Raw genomic sequence first — 12,962 nt, 5'->3', positions numbered from 1 at the left:
CTACTGAGGCCTATTTAGTGCTATGTGTATGATCATGAGTGTGGGATCATCTACTGGAGCTTGGGAGGTCTCTCAGGGGCTGTGTTCCTGAAAAGAAAACTGATTTTACCTCTCCAGCAGCCATCAATTGTTAATAACTTTGAGACAGATCCTTTCATTGACTTGGCACTGGCCGATCAGGATAAGCTGTCTGGCCAGATAGTACCAGAGATCCTCCTGTCTCTGCCCCCAGCAGGATGACAGGTGCACACTACTTTGCTTTGCCTTTTTAAAAGTGTATGTTCTCATAGATTGAGCTTGTGTCCTCACACCTCCCCAGAAAGAGCATCTTCCTGGGCTCCTGGATATGTTTTTAAGATCGGTGTGATCACTTAGGGATGTAAATAGTCTCAGAAAGTCAGAGTTACATTCTAAAGCAAGTTAAACTTTTTTTTATAAAGATATTGCTGGATGTGGTAGAACTTGTCTATAACCCTAGTACTTAGAGGCCAAAGCAGAAGGATTATAAATTCAAAGCCAGCCTTGACTACATAGTGAGACCCTCTCTCAAAACAACAACCAAAAAAAAGTTTCCAGGTGTTAACAGAAAATGTACATATTTTTAAATGGACTAATGGTTCATTCTCTTAGACAAAATATTCACAAACTTGTATCTGCTCCTTGAACTCACCAAAGGTTCCAGATGGTTCTGTCCCTCTGCCCCATCACCTGCAAGACCTAGTCATGGGTACTGGAAACCCAGCCTGGCCTGGGTACAGCTACAGTCAGAAGCCTGCCACAGGTGTGAAAATCAGACAAAGATGCAGGCCACCAGGATGCTGGGGGTGACAAGGGAGGAGGGGCCTCCAGCCCCAGGAGCTCACCACAGCAGATGTTGCAGGGAGAATGGACATGAGGTTGACAGGTAGCAGACTGCCACAGAGACTGGTCCATTGAACAGACACCTCTGGGCACTGCTACCCTGGAAAGACACTTGCCAATGATTTTCCACTGGGTGGACAATCTCGAGCTTTTATTTCAACATTGATTCGACCATATAGTTATGGGTTTTTTCCCTGTTGCTTGCTTGCTTGCTTTGAAATGGAGTCTCAAGAGGCCGACCTCAAACTTAACATCCACCTGCCTCACCCTCTCAAGTGCTAGTCACTACTTAACTACATTTAAAAAAGGAGGCACACTGGCAAAAAGTGAGCAAAAACCAAAAAATTGAATTTCAATTCCTGTTTCAGGAAGACACTGCCACCTGCCACCCAAGGGGTGACTCTCCACCTCGGGTGGGTTCTTGTGGAACGAGGAAGAGGCTCATTTGCTGCAGAATGGGGGTGATTCTAAGGCATTTGTGAGGGCTGTTGAGAACAGCTGCCCTCTTCCTGTCACCCCCACGGACCCTTTGGCCGCCTCTCCTTCCTTCTGTGCCTAGCAGACCTCTCATTCATTCTTCCTAGGCCACTTCACTGGATGCAGCTCAGGGGTTGGTGTGACTCCCCCTTTCACTGCAGCAGCGACAGCAGATGTGACAAGAAGCAACTTCAGGGAGGAGGGGCTCAGTGGGGTGCGTGGTTTGACAGGATTTAAACTCATCAGGCCTGGGAAGGCATGGTGGCACCTGGCTGCACAGCAGTGGAAGCATGCAAGTGGAACTCTGTGCACCTCAGGGGATTGGGAGGCACAGATATGGGGATGGCCACACTTACCTGGGCTTCTCCTCTTTCCCTTTCTGTTCAGTCCTGGACCCCAGAGCATCCCTCCATGAAAGCGAATCTTTCTCAGTCATCTCTGCAGTTGCCCTAACAGACAAAGGTGTGCATCGCTACAACCTCCCCTGCCCTTCCTCTCAGTGATCCACACAAGATAGTTATTGATAACCACACTAATTAGGCCAATTAAAAATGTTAAGTCTTGGGGTTGGGGATTTAGCTCAGTGGTAGAGCACTTGCCTAGGAAGCGCAAGGCCCTGGGTTCGGTCCCCAGCTCCGGAAAAAAAAAAAAAAAAAAAAAAGAACCAAAAAAAAAAAAAATGTTAAGTCTTTTACATTGATGGCCAGACCAAAAGCAGTCCTGAGCCTCCAAAATGTCTCTTGGTGCCCAAGCACAAGTATACAGAATGTTTAAAGCTACATCAGAGTTAGACAGAGGTCAGAGTAACATTGAAACCTTCACTCCTAGAAGAGCAGAGCAGTTCTTTTAGACATAACTTGCCAAGTATTTTTGTTAATACAGTGGACCATAGTCAAGGCCATGGAAACGTCAAATCTGTTGCCAAGACAGACATGACTGTTGGGAGGGAGGAGGAGGGGCTGAGAAGTGTCTAACCAAACACAAAATAGAGTCAGAACAGGATGATGTTACCTTAAATCATTTCATATGTGTGTCTGTGTCTCTGTGTTTGCTTGTGTGTGCATGTGTCTGTGTGTGACTGTGTGCATCTTTGTGTGCATCTGTGTATGTATGTGTGCTTGTGTGTCTGTGTGCCTATGACTATGTTTGTCTGTGTTCATTTGTGTCCATGTGTATCTACGTATGTGTGGTGTGTGCATATGTGTACTGGTGTACAGAAAAGTCAAAGGAGAATGGCAGTGTTCTCTTAAGTGTCCCTGCCTTCTCTTCAAACAGGGTCTCTCATGGAATCAGGAGTTCCCCACTGGTTTTCAGATAGGCTGCCTGCGGTCTCCCCCACTGAAGCTTTGGGGTTAACAGCATGCATGGCCATGCTTGGCATTTGGCTTGGGGGCAAGAATATGAATATGGATCTCATGTTGTACAGCAAGAGCTCTTAGCCACTGGACTTGTCTCCAGCACTAGGTGCCATCACTTAGGTAATATAAGTTGATCTCATTGATAAAGTACCGAGGACCAGAGAAGATGCCTGAGGTGATAACCCAAGAACAAACCTCAGGGCAAGGACAACAAGGTCATCCAGACAAGGACTGTGTGTGAGTGCTGGGAGTCTGTCTAGCTGCTTCATCCTCCTACAGAAGTCACCGGAGGCTCCACATGACACCAGCAGACACAAGTCACCTCAGTCATTGTCATCTACCAGAACCTCCTGGAAATATGAGAGTGACAGTGGGAGCTGTGTGTCTCATGCAGAGACCAGTAGGAGAGTAGGCCAACTTATGGGGAGCAAAGAGAGGACCAAGAACATAGCCCACCCTTCTGAGCAGCTCTATACAAACCAGTTCAGGCACACAGGTCAGCAGCAGAAATACGTGGACAGCTAGAGGGATAGTGGCTCAGAAGAGGTGACTCTTGCCTAGAGACAGTATGACCACCTGCCTCTAACCCACAGTTCCTCACCCTGTCTCCCTATGTAGCTGTCTAACCCGTGTCTGTGGGCAGCAATAGTTTGACGCTGTGGCTTATTTGGTCTCGTTTATGAACTTCATCATTAGTGTGTCCCCTCAGTCTCAGATCCACAGGATAGGTTCATCGTGTCTGTGGGGCCCTTTGTCTTTAGACCCTGCAAGGTGCCACGCCAAGGTACTTCACTGATCGAACCATAGGATGCCCTTGGATTACCAGTGTTCTTTTTGTTGCTGTTGCTTTCTAACATTCTTAAGACAATACAATAAAGCCGGACAGGAGCTTAGATGCCACTGCAATGAATTTACAGATGACAGGAACTACAATCCCTGGGGAAGACAAGAATGCTGGCCAACACTGGGCCTTGACTTTTTCTGCAGAACAAAGGATGGGCAGCAGAGGGCGCTAGCACCACAAGCCTCTGAGAAGAACTGGAGGCTCAGGCCTCTTGTCTTCCAAGGCACCCTGCTAATACAGAAAAGAAGAAACAAGACTTAACTGGTGTTATAGGTAGACTTCTGTTGCTGTGATAAACAGCATCACCAAAAACTGGAGATGGAAAAAGTTATCTGACTTATCGAGGGAGCCAAGGCAGGAACCCAAGGCATGTGCTTGGAATTATAGAGGAACACTCCTTGCTGCCTTGTTTGGTTTCTTATACAGACCAGGCTCTCTTGCCTAGGGGTGGCACTGCACACAGTGGGCGGGGCCCACCTACATTAATTAGCAATAAAGAAAACATACCACGGGCATGCTCATAAGCTGATATGATGGAGGCAATTTCTCAACTGAAGTTCCCCTTCCCAGGTGGCTCAAGGTTTGTGTCAAGTTACCAAATGAAGCTAACTATGACAACTAGCTACCTAAAACATTGCACGTCTTCCATTTTTCTGTATGGAGGGGAGGGGGGGAGTTAGGGTCTAGAACCCAGGGCTTTGCATATCTTAAACACATGCTCTAGCACTGACCACATCCCAGTCCCCATGCTGCATCCTAAAAGCCTGAGTTTTGAAAAGGTGAAGTTGTGTTAGCTTGGGCATCTCATATCCCATCCCGGGTTGCACTCATACTACGATATGGAAACTATTTGAAATGTTTAAAGTCAGAATCCTTTTGTAGTTAGGGTTCTGTTTGAAGAGCTTTCCCTGCCTCCCCAGACTGTGAGAAGACACAGTTGCTGGGCTGTTAGTTTTTTTGGTTTTTGTTTTTAAACTATCCTCATATACAGTACTGACTGTACTAGAGTTTTAGAAAGGTGACCAGGATAGGGTAGCCCAGCCCTGAGTCCTGCTGATTTGTGCCTTCCCAGACACCCTGGATATCCCAATAAAGTAAGTCCCTTGCCTTCTTGGTGCATTTCCAAGCAAAGCTCATGAATTCAAATCTATCGGTTGCAGCAGAAACTGGCCAGCCTGCCTACAGCTGTCCACTAGGCCTATAGGCTGGCGCCATCTGGTAGAAATAGGTACTGACATACTTCTGTCCTTAGGCTCTGGGACTCAACAGTCACTCTGCCCACTACGAATAATAGAAATATCTGAAACGTGAATCCTAATAAATTCTCCCTAAAGCTGTCCCCACACGTCACAGTGGAGGAGGTCTAACTAACAACCTTGTGAAACACAAGTTACCTAGACTCAGCTCATATAATTTCAATGCCCTATAACTAGTAAAAAACAAAAACAAAAACAAAAAAAACCCAAAATCTCCTAACTTTAAAATAAATCTCCATGCACAGATGTTTTCACCACTGAATTCTGCCAAGGGTGTCGTGGAGAATTTATAGCAGTTTAACCCAAATACTCTATTCCAGAAAACAGTAAAACCTGGGCTGCCTGGGCAAGAAGGGGGGGGGAGAGAGAGAGGGGAGAGAGAGAGAGAGAGAGAGAGAGAGAGAGAGAGAGAGAGAGAGAGAGAATATGATTCAGATCGACTAGGATGCTTGACCCACAGTGCTGCTGTGAGTTCTGCATGGATGGCACCATATCCCACAGGCTGGGCACATAGATTTCAAAGCAGCCCAGACCTCTACCTTTTGGTCATGTCATTGCATAGGATAGGACAGAAAAACCCATAACAAAACAATGTTAAAACAAGTACACAGCATCATCAAGTAGGAGTGATTCTACCAAAGCAAAAGCTGACCCCTATGTGAAGGTCAGTCCATATGATCTGCTGTTTCGAGACCAGCTACAGAAGCCACTGTCACTATGTCCATTGCGGTGAGAAAAGCACTTTTCAAAATTCAAAATTCTCCCTAGTTTACACTCTCAAGTACTTGAAGGGAACTTCCTCAGTAAAGAACATCTCCAAATAGCCTATAGACAGCCTATTCGCACAAACTTAAAGCAGGTCATAAATTTAAAACTCAGAAAACATAATTGAAGGCAGAGTGAGGAGTTTTTAGATCTGTCAATAAAAGTATAATCCAGGGGAGGGGCCAGGAAAGATGGCTTGGAGGTTAAGGGCGCTTGCTGTAGATCCAGCTCTGGGACCCCACGCTCTCTTGTGGACTATAAGACTCCGCCCTGCCTGATGAGACAAAGTACAACGCTGAAAAGATACGCAACAGGACAGGAGTGGGGCATCCAGTGTGCCAGGCAGGCTTTTTCCCTCAGGCATGCCCTTTCCCCTACACGGAGGGGGAAGGAAGCGGAACAGTGCTGGCTACACGGCCCTCTCTCCCCTCCTCTTCCTTCCCTCCTCCCCATACCACAGCCATTTTCTCTCCATCTCACTCTTGCATCGTCTGTCCAGGCCCATATACGGCTCATGGACAACAGAATATTCTTGGCAGGAAAATGCTAGAAAGCAAACTGGACAGATGAAGAAACAACGGCACAACCAATAGCTGGCTTCTGTCCCGACTGCCTCGAAACCCACCTGCCCAGCCTGTAGGACACAGCGCCATCCACTCAGACCTGAAGTAGCATTGCCAATTCAGCGTCCTTAGACTCCACTCCCTCCGGGCCTTGCTGGTGTTCAGCGACACGAGTTGTTTGCACATGAATTCCTGGTGCCTTCTTTGACTTGTAGACTGTCTCAGACCTTATGTTCCGAACCTAGGCTGCTATTCAAACAAGCTATAACAGCAGGTACAAGGAGCTACACTAGAGACATTCGTTTCTATGCTGTTGGTTTTGGCGGACTTCTTGTAAAGAGCCTGTGTAATGTACAGCTGGCTCTTGTTTTCTGGTTTTGGAAAACTGAAAGAAAAGTGTCCTGCTGTCATTTCTGTTACTGAGATAAAAATCTCCCAACAAATGGCAACTTAAGGGAAGAATGCGTTTGTTTTAGCTTGCAATTCCAGGTCCATCGCTGCTGGGTAGCTGCCTTAAGCTGGAGTTTGAGGCAGCTAATTACATCACACCCACAGTCAAGAGCAGCTAGAAATGACCTCACGTGTGCTTCTTAAGTAGTTGCTCCTACCACTGTAATGTATGCACATCAGAGTCCCATGGATGAAAATATGCACCCCACATTCAGGGTGGGCCTTTCCACCTCGGTTACCCCCAATGAAGAAAGACCTCTCAGACAGCTGTCCATAGGCCAACCTGACTGACCCAGGCAGTTATCCTTGAGACTCCCTTCCCAGATGGATTCTACACTGTCCACAGTTAAAACCAACTACTAAGCCTTGTTCTAAACATTGGCCTACAATTAATTACATCGATTTCTATTAAGAAAAATAACTCAATAGAACATTTCATTTTGAAATATCACAGGATAAATGGTTTCAGAATGTCTATTCTTATTACTGGCTCTTAGTATAAAAATCTAAAGAATGTGTTAGAATTGCTAGAGCCATTTTGATGGCCCTGCTTCAGTTTACAGGCAGGTGTGTTAAGAGTAAAACAGGCATGGGCATTCACTGGCAGCTGATGACCAAGGTCGAACATCTTATCTGCTGCCTTGGGAAACTGTGGTCACGTGCTGCTGCCTATCTCTTCTCATCTCCTGTGCTTGAAGTTGAAAATTGTCCATCTACTCGAGTTGCCTCTCCCTGCCCGTCAGGGCCATCCTGTAGTAGATAACTGACAAATTCCTCAGAGGGCCTGCATGGTTGTGAGCCCATCTAAAACCTTAGGTTCTTAAGCGAATGAAATAGTCATTATGTCTAATACAAAATAAAATGGAGCCGGTAGGAGCTGATAAAGGCCCGAGTCTTACGCTGGATTCTTGAAGTTGTCCCAGTTTGTTAGTTTGCAATGGATCCCTGACTTTTGAAGGTGTTTTGGAGAGTTTACTTAGCTGATTTTAATGTGTGTTTCACTCAGCACAAAGAGTGGAAGGTGGCTAAATCCAAGCCTTCTCTCTCTTTTCTTCGATGAAACTTTTTTTTTTTTAGGAATTTGTGTTGGTTACCAAAATCAAAGATTATGTGTGCAACATAATTTCTACTTGAACTGGCACAGTATTAAAAATAGGTCAATGTTTATGTTCTTTTGGCTCTAAGGATGAGGAATGGCCTTGTTCAGCTGGATAAGATAAATTCTGCACCATTTAAGGAAAGGTTACTTGGGGGGAGGGGGAGTAGACTTGTTGCTCAGTAGAGGACCTGCGTTCTGGCCTGAGCTTCATGTTACACCACTCACAATCACCTATAACTCTAGCTCCAGGGTACCCTGCGCCCTCTTCAGGCCTCTGTAGGCACCTGTAGGCACCTGCGTGCACACGCGTGCACACGCATGCACACGCATGCACGCTCACACACACAGAGAGAAATGCACTCGTAAGTGAACTATATACATTTTCTTCAAGTTAACAAGTTCTGTGGGTGCAGATGTGTGCGCATGTTGCTCCCACAGAGCCCAAGTAGGGTCATAGGATGCAGTCCACAGCGTTACCTTCCCAGACAAAACCATGCGGGCAAGGCAGCACATGCCAGACACCTGGCCAAGGAACAAAGCTGTAAGGAGAGTCCAGCAGCTGAGGAGGAAGCACACAAACGGGACACAGGTGGGTGACACAGCTGGGTGGGGGAGGGAGGAGGTGCCTCAGCAGTTCGAGTGCTTGGTGGGGAGGATGACGATGCAGACAAGCCTGGTGATCTGAGCTGGGTGGGCACTACGCAGGGTGAAGGTAAAGGACCAATTACACAAAGTTGTCTTCTGACTCCACACACACACTTCGATGCCAGCGTCCCCGCCCTAAGACGATAGTAAGAAAGGCAAGAATAAGAAGTGTGGCTCCTGGCTGGAGCACTAACTGGTGGCTCACAACCATCTGTAATGAGATCTGATGCCCTCTTCTGGTGTGTCTGAAGACAGCTACAGTGTACTTATATATAATAAATAAATCTTTTTTAAAAAAGTGTGGCTCAGAGGTGACACTGTGGGCAATGGCTCCCCACTGGGGTGATGGACATGTATGCAGTCAACAACGACAGCTCCAGAGGACATGGTTAGCCCCTTCAAATAGGAGAGCAGCACCCAATGCAGTCCTGCTCCAGAGCCCAGTGCAGCTGTGCCCAGAGATGGCCCCAAACTCAGGCAGACTACGTGTAAGCCAAAGGGCAGAATGCTCTTCTGGAGCCGTCAATGAGCTTTCTTCCCTGCCAGGGTTCTCTCCAGAGATGATGCCCCCCCACTCCCACCCCACTATCCCCCTTACCTTCAATTCCACTCCAAGAATTAAGATGTTTCAGTAGCTCAGCCAGAGGGTGCAGAGGGATCCTAAGCTGCCAGGTTCAAGGACCTAAAGGGCTCCTAGAGCAGGCTACCCCCCCCAAGATCGCCAAGGTAGGGGAACCACAGCTACACATTCTGCCAAGTGTACCCCAGAAGCCTGCTGACTGACTCTCAGAGGGTGGTAGTGATGACTCCCATTATCAACTGGTGTTATGATATGGATCTTCACTCTCACAGGGCACCTGGTCAGAGGTCTAAGACCTTTTTTTTTTTTACTGTGACCTACATTTTCCTTGCAGTTTTTTTTTTTGGGGGGGGGTGTTGTACAGCAGGTTTTTTTGTTTTCTTGGGTTTTTTTGTTTTTTTTTTTTTTTTTTTTTACTTATTCCATCAGTGGGTGTAGTTTACAGGATACACAAGGGTTCTATGGTGACATCATTGACATATTGACAGGATACACTGAGAGGGGCACAGACTGACTTTTTCTTTTTCGTGGTGCTCTCGCCCCAACTACACAATCTCAGCCTAATCACGAAAATTCCAGACAAGCCCACGTTAAAGAACATAAGAATGCACCACCCAGGTCAAAGTGAAAGGGTGCAAAGAAACGAGTTGACTGACTCTGGTGTGGGATCATGGACTGGGACACTGAACCTGAAAGGTATTGGGTTAATTCCACTGCACTGTGGCTGTGAGACATTATGGAAAGCCCTCGAGCCAACAACACACACTGATGAGTGTTGCCGTCCTTGAGACTGGGAGCAGGTACTCAGCTCCGTCCGCATCCTACTGAAGGTCCTGCTCACTACAGTTTAATGTGGAAATAGGAAAGGGTACCAGATTGGGAAGAGCAGCTGTCTGTACTCATCACTGATGTGCACATTGCCCCAAGGAACGCTCACAGAGCAGCCACAGCTAGCAAAGTTATAGGACACACGTTCAACACACAAAAGGCAACTGCACTTCCACGGGTTATTCACATTTAATAAGCAATTGTGTCCAGTGGCACGGCAGCAGCCAAGCGGGAACTATTCCTCCAGATGATTTAAAATATAGGCAGATCTGCACTCTGGACTCCTAAAACACCTGATTTTTTTTAAATGTTAGATACATTTAGGTCTATATTTGTAGACCAAAGGATCAAATTTCGTTGTCGATTTCCTCCAAATTGACCTACAGATTCAAAGCAATACATATCAAAACACCAGTAGGTTGCTGGCTTCTTTTTCTTTGATATAGAAAACAACCTGACTCTCGAAAACAAGTGGAAGTGTAAAGAACCTAGAATATCGTTTGAAAGATATATACTACCTGATTTTTTTTTCTTTTTGATATAAGGTCTCACTGGGTAACCAAAGCAAGCATAGACTCTATGTACTTCCAGCTGGTTTCAAACTTAAGACTTTGCTGCCCCAACTTTCCAAGTGCACATGTGAGGTCCCATGCTGTGCTGTACACAGCTTTATCTTCAGATTTTCTGTAAAGCTGGAGTGGGGAGTTGGCAGAGGGCAGCCATGCAGTTGGTGGGATACACAGCCCCCAAACAGCCCTCAAATATATACGATTGCTTGATACCAAAGAGCCAAAATACTTCAGTGACTGGTACTAGAAAACCAAATCAGGGGAAATGATCTTCAATCTGTTTACTTTGCATGGTGCTAACTTGAGAACACTCGAGTTAAGAATGTGTCTGACTGTATTCAGAATCACCCACAGAAGAAGTGACCCAAGCCACAATAAGTGAACAGATAAATTGCCATGTGTAGGAGTAATAGAATGTCACTTATCAAACAAAGGGGTGGACTATTAACAGGTACAACATGAATAATATCAAAGCCAGGCTTCTGAACTAGAGGGGTGGATCGGCAGTTAGGAGCACTGGCTGTTCTTACAGAGGACCCAAATCTATTGGAACTATTCACCATCACCTATAATAACAGCAGCTCCAAGAGACCTAATGCCCTCTCCTGGCCTCTGAGAGCACCAGGCTTGTGCACAGTACTTAGACACATATGCTGGCAAAATGCCCATACACGACGTTAGATTTAATTGAGAATGTAAGATGCACACACATTTTTTTTAAAAGTTCTGACCAATGAAACCCAGTATTTATAAGGTTAAGTAAAAACAATAAAAACACTGTATAATTCTGTTGTTAAGCTCTAAGAAAGGCAGTACCCTTACTGGCGGCAGAGGACATTACTGCAAAGGGATTATTCTCAATTATGATGCTGGTTATAAGAGTGTCAAAAGTTTTCAAAGGGTACATTGAAATTTTAATTATGTGCATGGGCATTTCATATGGATGTGTGTTTAGGTCCCACTTTCAAGTCTTGTGTCTACAGAAGCCAAATCCCTGGAACTAAAATTATATGTGGTTACAGGTCACCATGTAGACGCTGGTAAACAAACCTGGGTCCTCTGGAAGAATAGCCAGTGCTTTTAACCTTGGAGCCATCTCTTCAGCCCCTCAAAATGGTACTTTTTTTTTTTAGTGTAAATTATACCTGGATAAATTGGTGTTTAAAATTTAACCATAGGCCAGGCGTGGTAGGCACATGCCTTACTGGCACTCAACACGCTAGGACAGGAGGAGGATCCTAAATCGGAGGCCAGCTTGGACAACATAGAAACACTCTAAAAATAAATCAGGGTTTGGTTTGTAGCTCAATAGAGTGTAGTCCCCAATACTTCAATGAATACATAAAACAAAAAATTAACTATAAATGAGTTTCTCTTTATATCTTCACTCCATAAGAGACCTGTTTCAAAGCTCATCTTAGACTCAGCACCTTTCCTTCACAAACTTGGGATGTAACAGGGCCTGGGAATCCGCATTTCACATAAGTCTCTTGGAGGAGTCTAGCTCCAGTCCTCTGATGTCACTTTGGAAAACGTGCCCTATGCCCTACCATTATTAGATCTCCCTCCGTGCTTGGAAGTAAGTCATGTTTGTGCATCTAGTCTGGGCTCTGAGAGTTTCTCAAATCCACCATTTCCAATTTAGAGATGAGAGCGGTACTGGAGCTGGGTCTGGCAAAGAATAGAGTGAAGACCCGCAATTGAGTTCAGGAAAAGGATATCTAGTGCCACTTTAAATGATGCTGACCAAGTCACACCCCTCATTTAAAGATTGCAGTTAAACAGTCACTGCCCACTCACCTCCGGAAAGGCGGGTGATCAGCAACTGAAAGTTCTTAAATGACTGTTAATCATTCATTGGCAGTTAGTAGGCTTAGCCCCACCTCCGTTGCTGGGCAACCTGGCTTAGAAGGCAGCGGCCCCACCTCCTGGGTTCATAAGCAAAGCCGCTTGAGTGTGGAAAAGAGCAGAGAACAAGAAGACTATCAAAGGGAGTCTGGGGTTGCTGCTCCCCTTCCGAGTCAGGCAAGATGGTTAGCTAGGAGCAGGAGTCCCTCTTCTTCAGAGGCTTAGGGCACTCGATCTCAACAGCTATCCAATACATACAGGGGCCTCATAGGACATCTTTGAGAGTCTACAGTATGCCTCTGGGCTAAGGCTGCTAAGCCTGAAAAGAGCTGGCTCACAGCCACAATTGAGGGCAGCCTTGGAAGGAATGCTGGTTCACAACAGTTTGTTCTTGACATGGAGATTCAGCAGTGCTTGAATATGATCTATAAGAATAGTCTTAAGATACAGTGGAACCAAAGTTTGTTACAGAAAATCGGGACCGGGAACAAAGTCCGGAAGTAGAAAGGAGGAAAGGGAACGCAGTTGAAGCACTAGCTTCCAAGAAGTGGGAGTTACTGTACACAAGGCAGCTCAGGTCTCTTGGCAGCCAGAGAGCCTGTCAGATGAGTAACACTGGTCAATTTGATTAGTAGGATAAAGGTTCTGTACCATTTAGTTTAAGGAAAGGAGATCACCCTCCTGAGTTCTGAGCAAAGCATGAACCACAGCTTCTTCCCACCTGCCATGGCAGTAGTCAGCATCCAAGGGAACATTGGCTGCACAGTGACAGTGAGGTTGGGTACCAACAGAAAACTCACAACAGTAAGACGTTTGGTC

General features: G+C 45.9%; 1 protein-coding gene across 6 annotated transcripts in view; it reads right to left on the bottom strand.

The window, feature by feature from the left end:
• The window catches only part of LOC148000663 (uncharacterized), a 45,807-nt gene extending 33,586 nt beyond the window's left edge, over positions 1-12,221 (bottom strand). For 2 of the 6 annotated variants that reach the window (XR_015638592.1, XM_087586899.1), the window contains exon 1: positions 12,096-12,221. Coding sequence is in view for 2 of the 6 variants with exons in the window: in XM_087586897.1 (XP_087443023.1) it covers positions 1,695-1,774 (80 nt within the window). In the remaining 4 variants the exon portion in view is untranslated. Of the gene's footprint in view, positions 1-1,694; positions 1,870-11,845; positions 12,029-12,095 lie in introns of those variants that run through there. The other 4 variants (XR_015638593.1, XR_015638594.1, XM_087586897.1 and 1 more) reach the window with 2 other exon arrangements.
• Positions 12,222-12,962: the final 741 nt, after the last annotated feature.

This window comes from Rattus norvegicus, chromosome 15 (genome assembly GCF_021556685.1).
Source record: "Rattus norvegicus strain SHRSP/BbbUtx chromosome 15, alternate assembly SHRSP_T2T, whole genome shotgun sequence".
Classification (NCBI taxonomy): Eukaryota; Metazoa; Chordata; class Mammalia; order Rodentia; family Muridae; genus Rattus; species Rattus norvegicus.
The sequence above is the reverse complement of the archived record's forward strand: the minus strand, read 5'-3'. Positions and strand labels throughout refer to the sequence as shown.